Here is a 25,037-nt window from a genome sequence, read left to right as displayed (position 1 = left end):
CACAGTCTATGGAACAGGATCTTTTTGTTACGGCATTGCAGGCCCTTTTAAGGCAGAAGGGGTCTAAGCTCTCAGTAAATCAGTATTTGAACTAAGTTAAGTTTGTTGGGTTAATTAGGGTAAACATGTCTTTGGAGTTAACAGTAGTAAATGTGAAACTTCAGAGTTTTTACTTAAAGTCAAATAAGCTCGTGTTATTTGTTAAAATCTGTTAAAATCTCTGTTAAAATCTGTTGGGTTAAAATCTGTTAGCAAAGAGATGACTAAACTGACGGTTAATTGTCTGTCTCAAAGTTTTAATGGGTAATTGTTAAAGTAGCTTTCAAAGTCTTTGCTAACCTGAAACTTTAAATCAAATGGGATAAAATGCTTGAGCGCTGGTTGCTGGAACTAGGTTTGTGCTTTTGAAATCTGTTGGTAAACATCTTTTGTGCTTAACTGAATTCTGCTGTAACAGCCCGGGGCCACTGTCTGAGCTAGACCCACTCGTAAAGAATGGAAGGCGAGACTGATCACCTCCAATTAGCCAGGGATACCCCAAGGGGAGGGTGTCTGACCTGTTTGAATCTGAAGAGTGCCTGACTGTCTGAATGTGTCTGTATGGATCCACCGCTTCGGCTACGGAGTCTGAGTGGGCTGCACCCTGAGTCTCACGGGGCGCCATATGGCATAACGGTCATCTACTCCACGGAGTAGCCTGGTCCGGGGTTTATACGGACAGACCTTAGCTAAGACGCTCCAAAGTTCCTGCGAGGGATGCGAGCAGGACAGCATCTGAAAGATCCCCCTCCCTTTGTCTGTGACATCATTTACGATGGGAGGGAAATCCAGAAAACTCACTGTTTTAGGAAGAAAAAATAGGAAAGACACTGGTATAGAAAGGCTGGTTTTCTCTCTGTTTAAAAGGGCAAAGTTTTCTCAGGTTAGTTGATCTGTAAATGGTTTTCTCTTTGCCTGCCCAGAGTTGTAAATGAGGTCTCTTTGACTCAAGGCTTTTCCTTGATATGCTAAGTTACTCAGTACAGCTAAACCAAGGATAAACCTTGCTTTACATTTGGGTAACCGCCCTAAAGGAAAGTCAAATGGGAGATGTTCGGACAAATACAGGTCTTTGATATGTTAAAATCCTGGGAACTGAAATGGGTAAAAATTTCCAGAAATAAAAGCTGCTTTCGGAGTAAACCAGAATTAGTAACATGGGACTAGATGAACTGAAGGAAGTTGTAATGTTGTGTCTCTTAATGTTTTGTCTTGTTTTAAACATTGCTGGTTCTCTAATGTTTGCTCTTCCAGACTAGGGGTATTTTTTTCTTAAAATATCTGTGACTTACAAAAATGTAAAAATACTTATTTGCAAACAAATCAGAACATTCAATGGACATCCCCTATAATTCACAAGGACAAGCCATTGTCAAAAGAGCTAATGGTACCCTTAAATAATATCTCAAAAAATTAAAAGAGGGGGAGATACTACAAGGAACAGTGATATACTCTCCTCATATGCATTTAATTTTAACTCTTTATGTTTTAAATTTTTTGAATGTCAACGATATAGGTCTCACAGCAGCTGGACGCTTTTGGCATCCAGAACTTTCTCCTCTTCCTTATGCTAGGTGGAAAGACCCCCTGACGGGCACTTGGAAGGGTCCTGATCCTGTCCTCCACAGAGGACACGATTTTGTTTTGTGTTTTTCCACAGGATGAGGACACCCCATGCTGGATGCCAGAGAGATGGTGCCGAATCCTCAACGCCTCAAGTTGAACAGCCAAAACAGATGGAAAAAAAGATGTCGTCCCCCTTACAGCTGGAGGGATGTTTCATGCAGAACTCTAGAAACTGGTTGCTGCCCTGGGACCAATCAGAGTGCAAATAGCCAGGAGTGGTTACACGGCCACAAAAGACTATAATCTGACTTTGCGGGCCTGTGTTCCTGGACTTTTTTACTGATAGTGGGCCCTGGTACAATTTCACCTTCGGTGTTTAAGGGGCCAAAAGGAGAGAATACCTCACATATCACATAGAGTGTAATGAATGTGTATTAACTAATTGTATACCTATTTCTTCTTCTGTTCTAAAAGAACGACCCATTTTGATATTTTTAGTGATACAACCTCCGTATGTGCTCCTCCCAGTGGAAGTGGAAGATCCCTGGTATGTCAATTATGGGTATCAGTTAGCGTTAGAAATATAGGCACAGGTAAAAAGAGTTAAGTGCTTCATAGGGTTACTTATTGCTGGGATACCTGTATTAATTTCTCTAATTGCTACGGCTTCTGTTTCTACCATAGCTCTTTCGCAATCTGAACAAACTGCCACACATGTGAATTCTCTAGCCTGAAATATCTCTAACGCCTTGGCTACACAGGAGCATATAGACCAAAAAATTTTAAGCCGGTTGAAAGGATTGGAAGAAGCGGTAGAATTTTTGGGGGGCAGGGGGCAATTATCGGTGTTAAGAACTCAAATGTCTTTAATATGTCATGGAGGATTTCAACATATTTGTGTTACTCCCTTGAAAGCCTTGAACTATTCTTGGGATGCTGTTAAACATCATTTGCAAGGAATATGGTTTCATAGTAATGTAAGTCTAGATCTTGCAGAGTTGCAAAAGGAAATTGCTAATATAGGACATTCACAACTAGATGTACAAAATCCTGCTGCTAATGAAGTTGAGAGTATAAAAAAAAAAAAGAAAGGAAAACAATCAATGAAATGAAGAATGGCTTCCTTGAAAAAAAATATATAAAATTGATAAGACTTGGGGCACCTGGATGGCTCAGTGGGTTAAAGCCTCTGCCTTCAGCTCAGGTCATGATCCCAGAGTCCTGGGATCAAGCCCTACATTGGTCTCTCTGCTTAGCAGGAAGCCTACTTCCTCCTCTCTCTCCTTCTGCCTGCCTCTCTTCCTACTTGTGATCTCTGTCTGTAAAATAAATAAATAAAATCTTTAAATAAAAAAATTGATAAGACTTTAAGGAAAATTATCAGGAAAAAAAGAGTGGCAACCCAAAAAATACATTCAGAAATGAAGAGAAGTTACAACAAACACCTCAGAAATACAGAAGAGCGTAATAGACTCACTCTGACCAATCGTATGCCAAAAAACTGACAATCTAGAAGAAATGGACCAATTCTTACAAATCTACAAATTTCCAAGACTAAATCCAGCATAAACAGACAATCTAAACAGACTAATTAATAGTAAAGGAACTGAATCAGTAGTCAAAACACTCTCAACAAACACATATCCAAGACCAGTTGTCTTCACAGGTGAATTCTAACAAACTTTTATCTTATTTTATTTTTTCATCATTTTTTTTATTGTGCTACATTAGTCACCATATAGTACATCATTGGTTTTTGATATGCGCAAGCCTGGTGATGGGTATTAAGGAGGACTTAATACATGAATTACATGGAGCACTGGATGTTCTACACAAAGAATGAAACTAACAAACTTTTAAATAAGAGATAATACCTCTTCTTCTCAGATATGTCCCAAAATGAAGACAAAGGAAAGCTTCCAACTTCATTCTGTGTGGAGAGTATCACCATGATATTAAAACAAAACAAGTATGCAAAGCACACACACACACACACACACACACACACACATTATAAGCCAAAATTCCTGATGAACATGCAAAAATCTTCACTAAAGTTTTAGCAAACTGAAGTCCACAATACAATGAAAGGATCATACACCATATTCAAGAGTGATTTATTCCATGTATGCAAGGATGTTTCAATATCTGCGACTCAATCAACTTGATACACCACATTAACTAACTGAAAGATCAAAATCCTGTGACAATCTCAATAGATGCAGAAAAACACTGACAAAATTCAACAACCATTTATGATAAAAACTCCCAAAAAAGTGTGTAGAGAGGGAATATACCTCCATATAATAAAGGCCATATATTACAAGTCCACAACTAACATCATTCTCAATGTGAAAAGACAAAAGCTTTTAAGATCACTTGTACCACTTTTATTCAAAACAGTACTGGAGGTCCTGGAAAGACAGTAATCTGAAAAGAAAAAGAAATTAAAGACATCCAAATTGATAAGGAAATTGCAAAACTGTCACTATGTTCATATAACATGATTCTCTAAATAATTAACCTAAAGACTCCACCAGAAAAATATTACAACTAATACTGAAATCAGTTAAGAGGCAGGATACAAATTAATATGCAGAAATATGTTGCATTTCTATACACTAGTAAAAAGCTAGGAGAAATAGAACTTAAGAAAACGATCCCCTTTATAATTCTAAGAATAAACTCCATAAGATAAATTTAACCAAGGAGGTAAAAGTCCTATAGTCTGAAAATTAAAAGTCATTGATAAAGAAATTTGAAGATGACACAAATAAATAGATGGGAATCTATACCTTGCTTATGGAGTAGAAGAATTAATATTGTGAAAATATCCATATTTTGCAAAACAGCATAAAGATTCAATGTAATCCCTATGAAAACCCAATAGCATTTTTCACAGAACAAGAATAAATTATCTTAAAAGTTTGTGTGGAGCTTTTAGAACAAAACTGGAAGTAACATGCACATATACTTAAAACTATACTACAAAGCTCTAGCAATCAAAGCAGTATGACACAACAACAGAAACAGAGATCAAAGGAATGGAATACAAAGCCCAGAAATAAACCTGTTTGTATGATCAACTATATATGACAGAGAAGGCAAGAATAGAGAATGGGGAACAAAGAGTCTTCAGTAAGTGGTGTTTAAAAAACTGGAAAACTATGTGTTAAAGAATAAAACTGGACCTCCTATTTACACCATAAGCAAAAATAAACCTAAAATGAATTAAAGATGTAGGTGTAAAACCAGAAGCCACAAAACTCTTAAAGAAAGCATAGGCAATAAACTCTGGAGATAGGCCTTAACTTTATTCTTTTGGGTCTGATTCCATAGGGAAGGGCAACAAAATGAGAAATAAAAAGTACATCAAACTACACTTTTGCTCAGCCAAGGAAACCATCGACAAAACAAAAAGGCAGTCAATAATGGGAGATGATATTTGCAAATAATATATCCGACAAGAGCTTAATATCCAAATATATAAGGAATTCCTACATCTCAAAAAAATGCAAACATTAAAAAATGGGCCAAGGACATGAACAGATTTCTTTAAAAGAAAATATATAGAAGACCATGAAAAGATGCTCAACATTATACTTGTCAGGAAAATGAAAATCAAAACCACAATGAGTGGCAAAATGCTCTCAGAGTTAAAAATATAAGCAATAACAAATACTGGTGAGGATGTGCAGAAAAGAGAACCTTGTATACTGCTGGTGGGACTTTTAATTGGTGCCATCATGATGAATAACAGTATAGAGATGCCTCAGAAAATTGAAAATGGAAATACCTAGATCCAGAATATCCATTTCAGGGGATCTAAAGACAATGAAAACATTAACTTGAGGAGATGGGTGCCCCCTATGTTTACTTCAGCATTACTTATAATATCCAGGATATGGAAGCAACCCATGTGTCCATCTATGGGCGAATGAGTAAATAGAAACAGTACATATACACAATGGAATATTACTCAGCAATAAAAACAAATGTGTGTCATTTTTTACAAAATTGATAGAACTAGAGGATTTTATGCCAAATGAAGTTAGTCAGATAAAGGAAGTTAATACCATATGTTTTGACTAACAATATGCAATCTAAAACAAACAAAAAAAGTGAAACAGAGTCATATAAAGAGAGAGCAAAGTTGTGATTGCCATAGGGCAGGGGCATGGAGGGATGGCTGAAATAGGTAAAAGGAAATAAGAAATACAAAATTTCAGTTACAAAAGAAGTCACAGGGATACAAATTACAGCACAAGGACCATATTCAATAACATTGTATTAATTTTATATGGTGATAGATGGTAATGAGTTTTATAATGATCATAAAAGGTATATAAACTTTGAATCACTGTATCTACACCTGGAAGTAATATAATATTTATGTCAACTACACATTATTAGAAATAAATAAAGTAAAAAAATATTCTCAACCGATTTTGCAAAACTAAACCAAAACAACAGAACTACAGAGCAATAGAAACATATTTGCAAATATCTTTAAAAATTATGTGATGCACATGTGATATTTGTGTTTAAAAAGTACCTTCTCTGTCAATCTTAATTTTTTGAATTAAGTGAAATTTTTAAGCATTGCATTCATTTTCCCACTATATAGTTAGACCTATAGTTTTTTCATTTACAATCATTATTCTTATTAAAATACAACTATTCTTATTTAAATAGTTATCATTGGAGGATGAATCAATGAATAATATGAATAATTATTTAATATTCAAATCTCTGAGATGCTGGTTTTTTTTTAAATTTCAATTTCCCTGACAAGCATAATTTTTTCAGGAGAAACCTAAATAACTTATTTAAAAATAATAAAAATAAAAACAATCTGAGGGGTTTGAAACAGCTGTGGGTGGGAGGTTGGGGGAACCAGGTGGTGGGTATTAGAGAGGGCACAGATTGCATGGAGCACTGGGTGTGGTGCAAAAACAATGAATACTGTTATGCTGAAAAAAAAATGCAGGTATATTAAAAATGAAGGTAGAAAAATTGAAAAGGTAAGTTTGGAAGTTATGTCCTTGTGGCAGTTACAATAAGGATGAAAATGTAGTGAGTCTTCAGAATTAGTGTCAAATATCATTAAATACCTATTAACAGAATGATGATTTTAAAGTATTTTCAGTGTAATAGATATGACATAGCAAAGGTGCAAGAAAGACAAGCATGATGTAAGATGTAGAAACCCTAACAGTAAAATTTAAACATTTTTCACAAGCCCACGTTCTCAAGTATTTGTGATTGAGCTGGAAGGAAGTTAACGGCCTAATGGTCAAGTCTCTGACCCCAATATCTTGTGGAACATAAACATTTCTCAGAGGCACTTGCCAAGGGACAGACTAAATGACACACTACAAGCTGAAAGTCTCAGACATTCTGGAGGTGTGTGATGAGATAAAGTGTCTTCAAAATAGCCTAAGTGTAAGGATTTCCTGTTCAAATTTTAAGTGACACATTGATGAGAAATCTACTTTTTCCACTATTGCCTCACTCTGAGCTCTCTCACAGGGCCGGCAGTCTGTGAAGACCACAGATTCTGTCTGTTTGCAAGAGTAACCTGGTCTCCCACTGGAAGATGCATGACTTTCTGACCAGCAGAAGGTATGTGTCACTCCTCTGCTCTCTCCTAGCACCTCACTTAGTGGGAGATAACAAATACTGGACGGGAGGCATCTGAGGCACAACTAATATACAATCAAATCACAGAGAATATTGGTACCTTTATTCCAACAATTCAGGGTGACAAACAAAAATTTATTTGAAATATATTGGAGAACTTCTTAAAATATCCAAATTCTTGCCTGTAGAGAAGTAATTAAGTATATATCCACAGGCATAAATTGTGTTTGCAAATCAATATAATTTTAAGTGAAATCCTATAAGCATCATGAGAAGGAACAGTCTGGATCTGTCATCAATTATAGATATAGTTACTATATTATTTGATATTTACCTTAGGCTTTAAAAATAAAATAAGATAAAAATCTTAAAATGAAACAATCAAATCATAATGGTCAAATGGTCATATATTTGCTTTGATAAATTACGACAGTTTGATTTTTCGTAAAAAGGAAGATGAGGTATCTTCTGTAAAAATGCTAATTTAAGCTTAAGTACAAATGTTCAAGTCAAAGCTTAACAAAAAAAGTGTTTTGATACTGAAAGACACTCCTGTCTAATGAATTATGTTACATACTCTGAAGGATATGAGTCAGTAATGATAAAGTGGCCATTGTGTTAAAAATAATTAAAATAACTGATACATTATTGAGAGCTGAGAAAAGCCAGATGGAATATTAAGTGTTTTATCTGCATTATGTTCTACATATTTTAATTACCATTTTAGATTAGTAAAAATTAAATAACTAGATAGGAAGTAACTTCTTAAAACTCATACTTTGTAAGATTGAAAGCCAGGAGTAATTCCAGCTTTCACTAAGTGCAGAGCTCATTGACTGAATTATGAAATTACATTGATTTCATTTAGTGGAATTACTTATACAACTAAAGCTATCCTCACTGCCTTTGACATTCATAGACATTTCTAGAAGTTTGTACCAACAGCGTTCTTCTATAAATGACATACACTCTTTTTTTAAAGGTTTATTTATTTATTTATTTATTTATTTATTTGACAGAGATCACAAGTAGGCAGAGAGGCAGGCAGAGAGAGAAGAGGGAAGAAGGCTCCCTGCTGAACAGAGACACCCCCCACCCCCACAATGTGGGGCTCAATCCCAGGACCCTGAGATCATGACCTGAGCCAAAGGCAGAGGCTTAACCCACTGAGCCACCCAGGTGCCCCACGATCTACACTCTTATTTATCATTCTAAGCTTTCATTCTTTGCCATTAAATCAATTGTCAATTTCTTGTGTTAATAAGTGCTTTTTAAAAATATGGGTTTTGGGGTGCCTGGGTGACTCAGTCAACCGGTTAACCATCTTCCTTTGGCTCAGGTCATGATCTTGGGGTCCTGGGAGCGAGTCCAGTGTCAGGCTTTCTGCTCAGCAGGGAGTCTGCTTCTCCCTCTCCTTCTATGCTCACACAAACACAATCTCTGTCTGTCAAGTAAATAAATATAATCTTTAAATATATATATATGGGGTTTTTTGTTTTATTTTCAATATGGTTCAGGTTTTGGAAAAGTTTAATATGTCATGTGACATATAAAATCTTTCTTTTAAAATTTAACGATTTCTCAGAACTCCAAAATTATTCAAAAAAAGAGTTCACTTGATGGGGCTGCATTACTTTTTAGGTAAAGAAATCTAATTGTTGAAATAAAAGTCATTTACTCCAGGAAATTCCTATATGTACTAAACTAGTATTCCCCAATCTTAGAACACCAATTTTTAATCAACACATGATATAAAAATTGCTCCCCAAAATTGATGCAGCACTTTTTTTTTTCTAATTTGGCATTTTAATTTTAAACCAGTTATTCTAATAATGTTGAAATATTTTTGTGGATTCTGACCTTAAACTAATAAGGACAATATTATTCCTGAATTCCTTTCTTCTTCACTAATTTATTGCTTTATACTTTTCCAACTAATACTATTGTGTCAAGCATAGAATATCATTGTAAAAATAACTTATTCTATCATGAAATGCTCTAAGGAAATTAGTACCAGATTTTACATTGTTCAATGGCAAATGGGTACTACCACTCACCACACCCTCCACCCCCTGTGACTGTCTCAGCAGTCTTGTCATCGCCTACACTATTCATCAAGTCCTTCAGTACAGTCCCACTCAGCCCTGTGCCTGACAGGACGCAGCTGCAGAGATGAATAACCAAGGAGTTACCTATGCAGAACTCAGTCAGGTTAAGGGTTTAAGAAGACAGCAAGTGAAAGCTAAGGGCACTAAAAGTGGAATTTTGGAAACTGAGCAGGAAATAACATATGCAGAATTAACTCTTCAAGATGCTTCGAATCTTCAAAATGCTTCTCAGGATCCTCAAAGGAACAGCAAGAACTCCCACTGCAAAGGTAAAACATGTAATACACACACAGTATATCTGTTGTATGATGTACTATGATGTGCAGTTGGGCAGTAGAAGTGCAGAGAATGAGTAGGGAATGACACCTATTTCTCATTTCTGAAGAGCAGAGCTTGAAGTTGCAATATAGTGTTGTAATTGATATCTGAAGACTAACTTTGTTCCAGCTTTGTTATAATTTGTAATCTTTACCAACATCTCCTGGGGTAATAAATTTACTGCCACTGCAATGTTACATTCTGAGAAGATTATAATGGTAGATGTGGGTTTGGAGTGCAAGTTTTTATATGATTCTCTGTGCATCTTGTTGGTTCTCTTGTATGTACATTTCCTAAAGGATTATTTCTGCCCATCCTTTCTCATTGTTTTCATTTCTCTTCCAACTATTTACCTTTATGTCCAGGGAAGCTCATTGCTGGGATCCTGGGGATCATTTGCCTTGTCTTAATGTGCACTGTGGTCACAATAGCTGTTATTCCTGGTAAGTAAGTGTTTGAATGTCTACAAGAGAACTTTTCACATTAATGATTGTCAGTACCTCGAAATATTGCATAGTACTATGGAATTGTCTTATCTCATTTTAATGCATGTGTGCTTTCGGGTAGAATTGTTACTCTGAATTTGCCAAATGTAGAAATAATAGAATAATTGTAGAGAGTATTATACATATATTCAGATTTCATACCTCAAATGCAAGTTATAGGAGAGACCTTATAGAGACAAATTAATTCTTGAGATTGTTGAAACAAAATGCTGTAAAAAGTGGTGAGGTTTGGTTCTTTAAGCTTTTGAATTCCCCCCCGCCCGACATGTTCATTACTTCATTAACCACTTACTGGTAAAATCAATTTTATTACAGAATTTTCTAATTCTAAACAATATGCCAACTTTCAAACCAAGAAACTCAAATCATTGTTTTATTTAATTTAATATTAAGTTTGTATGAGGATTGCTTTAATTTTTCTAGTTACTGAAGGACGAAAACAGAACAAAACATCCCTGGAAACTAGGATCCAGAAAGGTACATCATTTTCAAAATTCTGTTATTAGTGTAATTTCTATTTTATCTCTATCTTAGGCTAGGAAAAGATAATAATTGATTTTTTTATGATTTTATTTATTTATTTGACAGACAGAGATCACAAGTAGGCAGAGAGACAGGCAGAGAGGGGGAGGAAGGCTCCCTGCTGAACAGAGAGCCCGATGCGGGGCTCAATCCCAGGACCCTGAGATCATGACCTGAGCCGAGGCAGAGGCTTAACCCACTGAGCCACCCAGGTGTCCCTGATAATTGATTCTTTTGAGTAAAACAAATTCGAAAATCATGTAATAAACTCTCAGAAATAATAATTATAGGAAAGTATTACTTATTATTACTTCTTATTATTACTTCTATTACTTATGAAACAGTATGATGAAATACTATTTAAAATCACCGTAACCATGGAATGCCTGGGAGGCTCAGTTGGTTAAGTATTAGCCTGCTATTCAGGTCATATCTCAGGGTCCTGGGATCCAGTTCAGCATCAGGCTTCCTGCTTGGTGGGGAACCTGCCTCTTCCTCTGACTGCCACTGCCCCTGCTTCTGTTTGCTCTCTCTCTGACAAATAAATAAAATCTTTTAAAAACAGAAATATATCAAATAAATAAAACCTTTAAAAAATCACAAAATAATCATACCCATAGTCATCGATTATCTCAAATTTCCTCCTGCTATAGCATGATAAAAGATAAACCACTATACAATTCCAAAACAGTTGTTTTGTTCAGTGACTCAAAGGGCATTTAGAGATGTTTTTGCGTCTGTGTCTGTGTGTGTCTGTGTGTGTGGGGGGGTGTATTTGCTCTATATAGGCACATATATTAGGGCACCTAATATACACCTCTTCTGGGTGTATCATGTGTGTATTTTGTTTTATTTTTGCCAGCTTGTGAGGGGTCATGGATACGTTATATACACATGTGTATACATATGTCAGTTGTCAATTTGCATTTTTTAATATTTGAAACTTTTTGGAGAATATCTTATAATTTTTGTCCAGCATATTACTGTGGTCATTGTCCAAAAGAGTGGATGACATATTCCAACAATTGCTATTACATTAGCACTGAAAAAAAATCATGGAATGAGAGTTTGTCAGCCTGCGCTTCGAAGAAGTCTACCCTATTCTCCATAGAGGATGAAGAAGAATTGGTAGGATTTCAGATGTTTCCAAATTTTATTAAAAGCTTATCAATTAATATTATATTTTAGAGTTCATCCATCTTTGTGTACATATTTCTAGCTTATTTAAAGTCTATTACTATTCCATAGTTTGACTGTGATATTTTATTTATATTTTTAAATCTTTATTGTACACTTGACAATTGCCAGTTCTTGCTTTTCATAGAAAACCCTGCTTCTATAAATGCTCTTTTGCCTGGAATAACTTTACTGTGTAATTTTATTACATGTCAAGGAAATTAAACATATGATTGTGCAACTTAATCACAAAGTAGTTAGAACCATACAATTACAAATCAGAGCATGAAATAGAAGTTTAGAGCCTCTATTGGCCCTACCCATTTTTTAAAAGATTTTTATTTATTTATTTGACAGAGAGATCACAAGTAGGCAGAGATGCAGGCAGAAAGAGAGAGAGAGAAGCAGGCTCCCTGCTGAGCAGAGATTCCCGATGCAGGGCTCTATCCCAGGACCTTGGGATCATGACCTGAGCCGAAGGCAGAGGCTTTAACCCACTGAGCCACCCAGGCACCCCAGCCCTTCCCATTTTAATAATGTGAAATATCTTTGCTTATTTTCAAACCTTACATCAATGGGATAATGGAGTATGCATTTTTATGGGTGTCTCCTTTCACTCTCACATGATATTGTAATCCATCTATATCATTGCATTGTCTAGAGTTTATGAATGCTCACTGCTGTCTAATATGAATAGGACCTTCTAAAAGCTAGTCTCAGAATTTTAGTTCCTCTTTAGTATGAAAGTATAATGAATAATTACTTTATGAAAAGCCTTTTCTATTTTTTTTCCGTATATTGTATTTATAGTTTATTACACATAATGACATAGTATATAGTATATTATAATTAGGGAATAGAAATGTTTTGTTTGTCATAATAAAATAATAATGTAGAAATACAGCATTATATCCCTGTGTGTGTTCCTTGCCCATTTCTCCCAAATGGTGTTTCTTTTCCCTTATTAGAAGTTTTCATCATGCTTTAGATATGAGCACTTGAGTTTATGAGATGAAAATAGCTGTGACTTGCATTTTTACTCTTATTGAAATTTTTATGATCAGAATTTTAATAAAAAACTAATGATGTACTATACCTTGGCCAATTAAATTTAAATTTAAAAAAAAATTAGTGTTACCATCACCCAATTTGTTGTTTGGGTGTTAGTGATTATTTTGGACTGATTTCAGAAGTTAGTCAAAGTTTGTGAATATAATTTCCTATATGACTTTCCTGGATTTACCTTTTTCTTTATTTCTTTATTTTTTAACCTTTAGTTAAGGTTTATGATCCAATTGGAATTTATTTTTGGTGATGTTGTATTTACGATGCTGCGAGATAAAAGTGAAGGTTATACTTTTCTACGTCATGACCTAATTAAGAAGATCCAAGTGGATAAAAACTTCAAAACTTTATCTTAAAACTTAAAAATCTTTAAAACTTAAAACTTAAAAGTTTTAAATTTATAAAAGTTATAACTATACATCCATATAAAGTTATAAATATACATGCATATATGCTCTAATATACTTTATATAAGTAGTATAGGTATTAGATATGTTTATATGGATAATTGTACACACATATATCAGTCTACACAGTTTACCACAACCCACAACACTCTCAGTAAAATGTAAAGCCTTACTTTCCCTTACATACTTTACTGTGTCCCATTTATACTATAATTGTCTTAAATATTTCTCTACTTATGCTGAGAATCATGGATGTTATAATTTTGTTTCAACCGATTATTTTGCTTCAAATATCAAACACTTTAGACAACACAGGAGGTGAAGGAAAGTCCATTAGCCCTAATGGTAGTTCTATTCTTTCATTTATTGTCCCTTTCTTCCTGATGATCCAAGATTTCTTCTTTCATCATTTAATTTCTGTTTAGATATTTCCCTTTAGCAGTTCTTTCAGAGTGAGTCTGGTGGTGACACATTTTCTTAGTTTTCCTTTTTAAGAGAATGCTGTATTTCACCTGCATTCCTGAGCAGTATTTTTCCTGGACAGTTGAAGCATTTGATTGGGATAATGCACGAGTCTAAAACTTTTCTGTCTTTCTAGCATGCATTTCTTCCATTATTTTGACTAGAGAGAAAAAAACATTGGGGGGGCTGTTGTCTGTACCCCTTGGGTCTGTGAGTTGTCAGCCTCTCTGACACCAGACTGGGACATCTAAAAGAAAGAGAAATTCTAGGGAACTCATTGCCATGTCATTCCTTGGGTCTGGAGTGCGCCGGTCTGTCAGCTTTCTCATCATCTTTCTGAATCTTCGTATGTTGTCTTGTAATATAAAGTCCAGGGGTTTTAGCGATATTCAGTAGAAGGAAGAGGACGTCTGATCTACAGATGTTTTAATATGAATTTTCCTAAGACTAATATTGTTGGTCTTCTTTTACTGTACTCATTTGCCACCCGTACACATTTTTTGATGAAGTCATTTCTTGAAATATTTTGCTTATTATATTTTTAGTTTCTGTTATTGTATTTTGGGAATTCTTTTTGTATCTTGACAGCAAGGCTTTTATTAGATGTATGATTTGCAAATATTTCCTCCCAAGGCTATGACTTGTCTTACCTTTCTCTTCAAAAAGTAGAAATTATCCTGATGAACCACACTTCACCAATTTGTTCTTTCATGGATCACGTTTTTGGTGTTCTGAGGAATGTCTGCCCAATTTTAGGTCATGCATTTTTTCTCATCCATCTTCTTGAAATTTTATCATTTACACTTAAGGATGATCAATTTTTGATACTTTTGTACATAGTATAAAGTATATATTTATTAATAATATTGATACTCCCTTGTTTTCACAACATATGCTGAAAAAACTTACTTTCTCCACTGAATGGCTGCAACATTGTTGAAACCTGCATTCCATTTGTATGTGGGTATAGTTTTTGCACTTTATAATCTGTTTTATTAATATCATTATGTATTTTTATGTCAATATCACACTTTAAAAACAGCCTCTTTTTTAAACAGTAGTTTATAATAGTTCTTTTTCAGAGTTATCATATGTATTCTAGATCATTGCATCATTTCATATTTATTTCTATCTTTGTAAAGATTTTTTAAAATTAAGAATGAATATTAGTTTTATCAGTAGCCTTCTGAACCACAGCTATCACATTATTTGACCTTGTTTACTCTGCTAAAATGACAGACCAAGCTGATGGAACTGTAAATGTAAATCCAGGATGGTATTGCTTCAATAAATCTACTTATGTCATAATCCATTATTTTTATATATTATCTGAATATATTTATTATTGCCACTGACACATAATTTCCTTTTTTAAATATTCCCATCAAAATGCACCTATCACATATTCTATTAGCTTCTTTTTCTACCCTACAAGGGGTCTTTGGTTTTTAATTGCCTTACATTTTCTTCATTCATAAACATCTCAATATTCTGTCACTGAGTGTGGAAAGCTTTCAGAATGACAGATAAAAATGTTTTAGAAGTTATAAGACACTTCTGATATTTTTATTTTTGTTTCAGGCTTCACAAGTTGTATTTGGTAGGATTTTTTCAATTTTATGAAAATCCCATTTTAAATAGTTGTGCACATTGTCATAATATTCTCTTGTGGTAATTTTATTGTGGTATAATGTACGTACAGATGGATGCCCATGGGATACTTGCCACATGATGGCTGCATTTTCAAGTGTCACCATCACCTGCAATGTGTAAATTAATTTTAGCAGCACTGCAAAATGTCCCTTTCAAGTTCTTACCTGTATTTTAAAAAAGACATTTATATAAATGGAATCATACAGCATGCATACTTTATTTTTGGAATTTTCAAGGGAAGCTAAACTTGTGCAATTCATCCAACAGAGTTGCATGAAGTTTCCAAATTGTCCAAACTCATTTCTGATCTATTGCCTGATTCTACTACAATGTATTCATCCATCCCATTGCTGATGCCCTTAGATATTTGGGTATGATCCATTTGAGGCTTCCATGAATTATTCTACTATACATACCTCACAATCATCTTTCAGCTATATGTATGTTATTATTTCTTCCTTCTGTAATTTTAATTGGCTCTTTTCTTTATATTTTCTTGAAAGGGAACTCTTCAGACCAGTCATTTTATAACATTTTTCCTTTTGAGTGTAAATGACAAAGCTACAAATTGTCTCTAAATACTACATTCAATCCCACATAAGGTTTTGATATATTCTCAGTTTAATATCATCTAGTAAAGGTTATTTTCAAAGATTTCATCCTTGAACTGGAAATTTTTCAGAAATGTATCACTTTCCACATGTTTGAAAATAGCCCATATTTCCTTCTGTTATTGCTTCTAATGTTCCTTTGTCTTCAGACACTATACTTTGAAAATTTCCATCCTTTAAATATTTGATCCCTGTTTATGACCTAGACCCTTTCTATATATGTCAGTTATGTAAAACTGGTTCTTACTACTTTGACAGTCTTCCGTAGGACTCCTGATTTTCTGACTAGCTGTTCTCTCACTACTGACAGAAGAGCTTTTAAATTAACTTCAACTATGCTTATTTAATTATTTATCCTTCCAAATCTGTCACTTTCTATTTCACGTGTTTGAGGCCTGGATTCTGTTGTCAGGTGAATAATATATGTTTATCATTGCTTTACCTTCCTCTTATATTGAAAGCCTTAACATGTTGAAATGTTTCTTTTAATTTCTAGTAATATTTCTTGTTTTAACAGCTACTTAGGTATTAGGATAACCATTTTTGCTCACTTACAAGGTTACTGTTTGTCAAGGGTATATTTTTCTAATCTTTTCTTGCACCTATTTTTGCCTTTGACTCTAAAGTGTGTCTGTTACAGAAAGCATATAGATGGATCTTACTTTTTTGTTTGGGATGACAACTTCTATATTTTTATTAGAATATTTATTTAATGAATGTGAATGTTGGGTTAGTTGGATTTAAGTCTGACATTTGTTATTTATTATGTATTAATCTCTTTGTTTCTTCTTCCACATTATGTGATATCTTTTGAATTAAATATATATTATTTCAGTGTTCCATTTTAATTCTTCTATTGATGTCTTAGCTATATTCTTAAGCTATTTCCTTGGTAGTTGGTGTAGGTATCACAAATATATCTTATGTTTGGTTTTATTGAGATATAGTTGACATAATGCATTCTATGTATTTTAGACATACATTGTGTTCATTTGATACACTGTGTATTGCAGTATGATCACAATGATTATGTTAGATTATACCTTGACCGAGGGCTGGCTGGTCATAGCCATGTGTCAGGACTGAGGGAGCTGGGCATGGAGCTCTTGCAATGGTAGTTTAGGTTGTGAAATGGGAACTGAGTGTCTTGGGATGCGACAGTATGGTATCAGCAATAAGGACTCAGAGCCCTGCTATAGGCACCTAAAAGATGGGGTCAAGGCAGTCAGAGCTTGCCACTAGCAATGATGGGTCACTTGAACTGCCATAGGTGAAGGAAAGGGTCCAAGTAGCAGCAACCTGGTGTTAGCAATGGCAGTTCAGAGTCCAAGCCTGGGATAGGGGTATGGTTCAGAGCAGCAGGAGCACCTTTACAGTGAAGACCCAGACACCTTATATGGACCCCGTAGGTGGGACTCAGCACAGCAGCAGCATCTGCCCAAACCTAAGAGTAGCAACTGGGGTCCCTGAGGCAGGTCTCACAGTAGCAACAGCTCCAATCTCTGGGAGTAGATGCAGAGTGGGGCCCTCTGGGTGTTCCATCAATCAGGATCAGCATTGGTGGGCACTTTTGATGCAAAAGCCACAGACGTCCCTGAAGGTGAAACTTCCTGGACTCTCCTGCTGTCCTCTCCATGTGGTGACTTCCTCTGAGGAGATTCCTGCAGGGGTCAATCACTCTCTACTAGAGGGTTTGGTGATACAGTCAAAATGCTTGCTTTACTCTCTATGGTGTCATCCTGGACTTTTGAACTCTATCAGGTTTCTTGCTGTTTTTTGGTTTAGAGATTTTCCTGAGCTGTATTTAGTTTGGAGCTGTTTAGTGATTATTCTTATCGTTTGTTGTGAGGCAGATAAACATTGGGACATCCTAGTTCTCCATCTTGCTGATGGGACTCTTTACACACATACTATTAACTGGTTGCCATCTACTTCAAATGAATTCTGACTAAATTCTGATAAGATATATTAAATGAATAGTAACATAACCCATTTCCTGACCCTAATTATTATAGGTATACCTCAACTTATCAAAAATTTGCATTATGTCACTTTGCTTTTATGAAAGACCTATGTTAGTAGCAGTTTTTCCCGAGCAACAGAAATCTGAAGGGGATTTTTGTTTTTAGGGAAAAAGGCAAAAAAATGAAAATTGTGTTTGATGCTGGGTTCGCTGTTACAGAGGCAGCACACACCCCAAATAGTGAGAGTGACCCCATCAGGTTCCTTCCTCAGAAACTATACTCAGCATCTCAGTATCAAGCATAACTTTGAATGGTGTTTTTCAGCATCTATGCTTCATCTCAATTTATTTTATGCATCCATTAGCAAAATGTGTCTTAAAGTATAAGAAAAACCCGAGAAGTTATTTTTTGGATCAGGGAATGCTGAACAAATTTTCCATGTATAATAATGATAATTACTTCTTTTATTTACACCATTTCAACGTAGACAATATTTACAACATTTGGAAATGTTTCATTGAACACTCTACTTTCAGAAAGATTGGAAAACATGTACTTCTAACCGTGTTGTACTGAAGCCAGCTAGTACTAGTTTCTGAACACCCATCATGCATGTGTTTTCCTACACTGTGTTCATGATTTCATGTTAATGATTTGAAATGAAGCGTTTAAGGTGACTTTACACAAAACAATTAACAAATGCTAAAAATAATAAGGTATATGATATACATCCAACTATATATTGTTATAATGATGGCTTTAAATAATCTTATCCTTTAAGGCAATTAAGAGTTGAAATACATAAACATATTTTAAAATTTACCAACATACTATTTCTGCTGATCTATTCCTTCTCATGTATATGCATTACCATCTACCATCATTTGCATTTAACTTGAAGAATATTTTTGGATAGCAGGTCTACTAAGTAGAAATTTTCTTAAGTTTTGTGTTTGTCCTGGCGTCTTTATGCACCCTCTTTTCCTTTTTAGAGATTTGTTTATTTATTTGAGAGAGAGGGAGAAGGAGCAAGTGTGAATGTGGGAGGGCAGAGCGAGAGGGAGAAAAATCCTCAAGCAGAGTTCCCACTGAGTAAGGAGCTTATCATGGAACTCAATCCCAGGACCCTGATATCATGATCTGAGCCAAAAATCACAAGACCCACACTCAAGGTGCCTCTATGCACCTTCTTTTTTGAAAGACAGTTTTGCTGAATTTACAATTCATATCTGAAAAGTCTTTTTCTTTTTGTTTGTTTGTTTGTTTGTTTGGGGGTTTTGTGTGGGAGAGAAGTTGTTTTGTTTCTTCTTCTTTTCAGTATTTCAGCTCCTGATTTGACCTTCCTTTTCTCTTATTCCTCATTGTTACTGGTGAGAATTCATCTGTTTATCATATTGTTATTTTCCTAAATATAAGAATTAGTTTTCTCCTCCTGTTGTCAAGATCACCTCTTTTTGTATATTCGCCTTTTATTTTATTTTTTAAGTTATAGCAAAAAAAACCCCACATAATATAAAATTTACCACATTATTCATGTTAAAAAATATGCTGCTTTCTTAGTGCAATTTTAGGTTCACAGGAAATCAGAGATTTCCTGTATTCTCAGAGCACAGAGATTTCCTGTATTCTCCTACCGTCTTCAATTCTATACACCCACAGTGGGTAGACTTTCTCATTTTTAGTATCCCTCAGTGGAGTGGTTCATTTGCTACAGTTAATAAAAAATATATTGACACATCTTTATCATGCAAAGGCCATAGTGTACTTTGAGGTTTCCTCTTGGTATTGTGCATTTTATGAGTTTGAAGAAATATGTACTAACAAGTATCAACCATTATGAAGTTATACAGAATAGTTTTGTTGTCTTAAAATCCTCTGTGCTCCACCTATCCATCCTACCTTCCCCACGAAACACCATTAACCACTGATCTTTTCAATGTCTCCAGAGTTTTGTTTTTTTCCAGACTGTCATACGGTGGGAAACAAACACTCTCTCACATCTTACATTACACTTACTATACCTCACATTTTCACCAATTTTAAGCACACAGTTTAGGAGCAATAAGTATATTCACATTGTTGCCTAACAGATCTCTAGAACTTTCACCTTGTCAAACTGGACCTCTCTACTCATTAAACAATAATTTCCCCTTCTGTACTTTACCCTCAACCACCATTCTTCTTTCTGTTTCTCTCAGCTTGACTACTCAAGATACTTCATATAAGTGTAATCATGTATCTTGTGTGTGTGTATGTGTGTGAGAGAGAGAGAGAGAAAGAGAGGGAGAGAGGGAGACTGGCTTATTTCACTGAACATAACAGCCTGCAGTTTAACCCATGTGATAGGATTTCCTTCCTTTTTAAGGTTGAATATTATTGTGTTGTTATGTTTGTCCTATGTTTTCTTGATTCCTGCCTCCCTCAGTGGGCACGTGGCCTGCTTCTACCACTTGGCTTTTATGAATAATACTGCAGTGAGCATGGGTGCCCAGAGAGCTCTTTGAGATATTGCTTCCAATTCTTTTAGATATTTTCCTACATGTGGGATTGCTGATTCATATGGTAATTCTATTTTAATTTCTTCAAGAAGTTCCATACTCTTCTTCATAATGGCTGACCAGTTTGTACTCCCAACAGTGTAAAAGTGTCCTCTTTTTCCACCTTCTCAATGACACTTTTTTTCTTTGATAGTATCCATCCTATGGAGTATGAAGAAATATCTCATTGTGGTTTTTATTTGCATTTATCTGATCATTAGGGATACTGAGCATCTTTTCATAAGGCTTTTCACCTTTTATTTTCTTGGGCAAAATGCTTATTTAATTCTTTTGCCCATTTTTTAATTGAGTTATTTGGTTTTGTTGTTGTTACTAACCTGTAGGATTCCTTATATATTTTGGATGTGAACCCCTTGTCTTATGTATGATTTGTAAGCATTTTTCCCCATTCCGTCTTTTCATTGTGTTGATCATGCCCTTTGATGCACAAAAATGTTTTGATGTTCTACATTTGCCTATAGTGAACTTTTCCTTTGTGGTCTGTGATTTTGGTGATGTACCCAAGAAATCATTGCCAAATATGATGTTTACTTTTCTCTATGATCTCTTCAAGAAATATCATAGTTTTACATCTTAGGATTAGGTCTTCAGTCCATTTCGGGTCAACTTGTGTACATAGTGTAAATGGTAACCTCCACCTTCATTCTTTTGCATGTGGATAGTCAATTTCCCATCATCATTTATGAAAGATTCCATCCTTTCCCTATTGAATGGACTTGGCATCCTTATCAAAACGAATATACATGAACTATGTGTCTGGGTGTATTTTGAAGTTTGGTTCCATAGAAGATGTAGGACCTGGGGCTTTGTGTTTCTTTGGATGAGTTTACCCCCTCCTGTCTGAAATAGTGTGCAGGGCAGATATGGATTCTCTAGTAGATGATGTGGTCTAAGGCTGTGGGAGGTGGAGGATATTATCACCCATTCCCTGATGTTCACACTGACTTATGTCATCTCATAATCCACCCTGTTCCCTCAAGAGCATTTCTTTGTGTTTGTAAATGATTTTTGGTGGTATCATTATGACATCTTGAGATGTGGATTTGTATGTAATCATCCTATTAGTTTTCTAGCCTGTGGTTTCCATAAATATTTTTAAAATGGTATTTTAATAAGTTGTTTGTTCATTGTGACTTAAGATTGTTGTTCTGCTTTTTTCTGCTTCTGTGGTTCTCAGTTTGTACTCAGATCTATGCTGTATTTCCTGAAGCTCTTTTGAAGATCTATGAACTCTATTAATTTTTCTCTCTTATCCTATAGGATGAATAAATTCTGTTACCCCTTCCTCAATTTCACCAACTTTCTCTTCTGCATATCACATATTCTGTAGAGCTAATAAGTGAACTTTTCATTTCAAGTATGTATTCATAAACTCAGAATTTTCTGGGATTTATTCATATATTTTTATTATTCTATTGATACTTCCTACTCTTATATTGATGCCATCATATGTTCACTTAATTATTTGAACATTGTTTCTTTATAATTTACATATAATTGTAAATATTACTTAAAAATATTTTTTCAAGATTTTATTTATTATTTGACAGAGAGAGAGGAAAGAGAGAGAGAACACAAGCAGGGGGAGTGGCAGGCAGAAGGAGAAGCAGGCTCCCTGTAGAGCAGGGGAAGCCTGATATGGAACTCAGTCACAGGACTGAGTCTCAGATCCTGACCTGAGCTGAAGGCAGTGGCTTAACCAACTGAGCCACCCAGGCGCCCCTAAAATACTTTTTTTCTAATAAATGTAACATCTTATCCCAGTAGAAATTTCTGTTGGCCTATGCTTTCTCTTAGCATGGAAGATATTTTCACGTTTTTTTTTATGTATTAATTCCTTTTAAAGATATATTTATCTTATTTTAGAGACAGAGCAAGAGAGATAGAGAGAGTGCAAATAGGGGGAGGAGCAGAGGGAGAGGGACAGAGAAAAACCCCAGTACATTCCACGCTAAGCATGGAACTTGATGTGGGGATTGATCCCAGGACCCTGAGATCACGACCTGAGCCAAAATCAAGAGTTAGTTGCTTAACCAACTAAGCCACCCAGCTGCCCCATTTTTTAATTTTTTTGAAAGACATTTTTGATAATGTAGCTTAGTGAACATTAATTCTATTTCATTTTTCTTAGATTTATTATTTTCTTGTAAGTTGCATAAACTTTACTACAGAATCTTATCTAAAGTTGGTCTCCTGATATTTTTGTTCAGTCTTTCCAAATTCATCTTGTTTATTTTTATTTTTTAACCTATCTTCCTGGGTATGATCCTTGTGACTTTTTAGCTTAGATGTCAACCACTATTTTTTTTTTTTTAAAGACTGTGTTCAAATGCCACAAGTCAGTAGGGCTTCCACCCTCTCTCAGGTGATGTGTGTGTGTGTGTATGTGTGTGTGCACGCACATGCACACATGAGTGTGGAGAGTCCTCATAACTTTATAGCTGTTCTTAAGTCTTCTTCACCTTTACTTTCTACTAGGATCATTTTGGTCTCCTCTCCCCAAGCACGTATTTTCCATCAGCCAGGAGTGTGTAGAGAGCTCATGTTATCTCTTCAGTCAGACTTTCCTTTACCGTACTTTCCCATTATATTTATGGGAGGGGGGTCACAGTGCTGGACACAAAGCCACAACCTTAGACTAGTAAAAGTATATATTTTTCTCATTCATTACCAAGCAAAATAATCACGTTGAGCTGAAAAGTCAATGGGCTCTCTCACTCTCTTCCCTACTGCTAATCAAGTCTCCGCTGTGGCACCAACACCATTGCTTTCTGCAGCTTCTCCAAACTGTAAAAACTAAAATTCGTCTTGATCACTGAGCTGGGGTGGGCTGGTGGGGAGCCACAAAGCAATCCCAGAGAACAATAATCCTAAGCAACAAATATGATGCTTCTTACTTGAATCTCTAGGGTTTTATCCACTGTAAATATTTCATGAATTATTGAGCTTTTATCAATTTTCAGAACCCTGAAATTGTTATCTTTGTAATTTTGTTGTCTTCCCTTACTCCTACTTATAAGGTAGTTTTGTAACATGTCTACTGTGTAACATTAAAATTTGAAAGATTCTATAAAGCAAGAATTAACTTTGTTACTACAAAATTCAAATGAATATAAGAGCTTCTATTTGACTTCTAATAAAATTTGTTTTCTCACAGCATTTGTTAGGCCTCTTAATTTCTTCTTCATGGCTTGGAGTCTCCCAGACAAGCAATAATAATCCATCTGTGCAGCCAAAACCCTCAACTTTCTCTTCCAAAACGTAAGTTTCTTAAGAACTTTCGTATTTTGTGCCTTAAAAGAATTAATCTTACAATGAAAAACAGCAATATGTGAACAATTATATAAACACAATTGTTGAAGTGTTTTCATGGTAAATTATATGGGAAATATTCTGATTGAGGTATATAACTATTACTTGAAATAAATTGTTAATTCATCGAAATATTATGGTATATAAGGTATATATTGGTAAGATTAATGAGGTATAATTCTCTGTATTTTAGGTTGGCAGTATCATCAGAGAGTGACCGGGCTTGTCCATATTTCAATTTTGGATTGGAGAAAGTTTTTTTTACATCTTGTTTAAAAATTAAAACATACACTTGTAAGCACCAGGCATTTTAGTTACCTAATTTTGGTATAATGCTATCCCACCATATATAAAGAACATGTTTCTCATTTCTCCAAAAGCCATGCAATTATTGTCTCAGAATATTTTTCAGATATAAGTTTTAGAGAAGTTTTATGTTCACAACAAAATTAAGAGGAAGTTACAGAGTTTTCCTCTATTGCCCCTGTCCACACACCTGCCTCTCCCCCATTATCAACATCCCTCACTAGAATGGTTCTTTTGTGACCAAAAATGAATCTACATCAATGTGTCATAATCATCCAAAATTTAGTTTATACATGAGATTTCACCCTTGGTGTTGTTGGACTGTTTTTCAAGATTTATTTATATTAAAGTAAAAAATATATATACTCAGGTACATATTATACATTTCTTAAGCTTTTGCTATTCACTAAAATAAATAAATATATATATATATATATATAATCATAATATTATTGTAAAGTTCCCAATAAAGTGAATTGTACTCATATTTCCAAATAAATTGGTTTGTCCTCACCCTTATAGGGACTGCAAATGAGGGCTAAACAACCAGAGTGGCAATGGAATCAGTCAGAATTTAATCAGGGGAAGATGGATGCAAACAATTATTACCTATTTGTAAGGGAAAGCCTATTAAGAAGAAAGGCTACTAAGATAAAAGAAATCATAAAGAATTTCTTAATGTCGAAGGAGAGTACCCAAAGGAGAGATCACTGTGAAATCAGGTCTACTCTGAAGATGGAATTTAGATGTCATTGAAGACAAGGAGGATACTCACATTTATGGCAGACATGCTCACTGTGTTGACCTGGGACAGAGCAGCT

At 35.0% G+C, this 25,037-nt stretch overlaps 1 protein-coding gene across 1 annotated transcript; it reads left to right on the top strand.

Annotated features, from left to right (window-relative positions):
* Positions 1 to 9,353: 9,353 nt before the first annotated feature.
* On the top strand, positions 9,354 to 24,289 carry LOC116866206 (NKG2-A/NKG2-B type II integral membrane protein-like). The gene is made up of 6 exons (XM_032854985.1): positions 9,354 to 9,625; positions 10,040 to 10,117; positions 10,604 to 10,657; positions 11,679 to 11,830; positions 23,756 to 23,859; positions 24,104 to 24,289. Exons 1-6 carry the CDS (start codon positions 9,421 to 9,423, stop codon positions 24,222 to 24,224), a joined length of 714 nt encoding a protein of 237 aa, XP_032710876.1. The 5' UTR covers positions 9,354 to 9,420; the 3' UTR covers positions 24,225 to 24,289.
* Positions 24,290 to 25,037: the final 748 nt, after the last annotated feature.

The sequence above is a fragment of the Lontra canadensis genome, unplaced genomic scaffold (genome assembly GCF_010015895.1).
Source record: "Lontra canadensis isolate GAN:19392208 unplaced genomic scaffold, GSC_riverotter_1.0 scaffold9, whole genome shotgun sequence".
Classification (NCBI taxonomy): domain Eukaryota; kingdom Metazoa; phylum Chordata; class Mammalia; order Carnivora; family Mustelidae; genus Lontra; species Lontra canadensis.
The sequence above is the reverse complement of the archived record's forward strand: the minus strand, read 5'-3'. Positions and strand labels throughout refer to the sequence as shown.

Coding starts and splice junctions, on each gene's coding strand:
- LOC116866206 (XM_032854985.1), top strand. CDS start 9,421: ATGAATAACCAAGGAGTTACCTATGCAGAACTCAGTCAGGTTAAGGGT. Junction 9,626..10,039: donor CAAGAACTCCCACTGCAAAG/GTAAAACATGTA, acceptor CTTTATGTCCAG/GGAAGCTCATTGCTGGGATC. Junction 10,118..10,603: donor CACAATAGCTGTTATTCCTG/GTAAGTAAGTGT, acceptor TAATTTTTCTAG/TTACTGAAGGACGAAAACAG.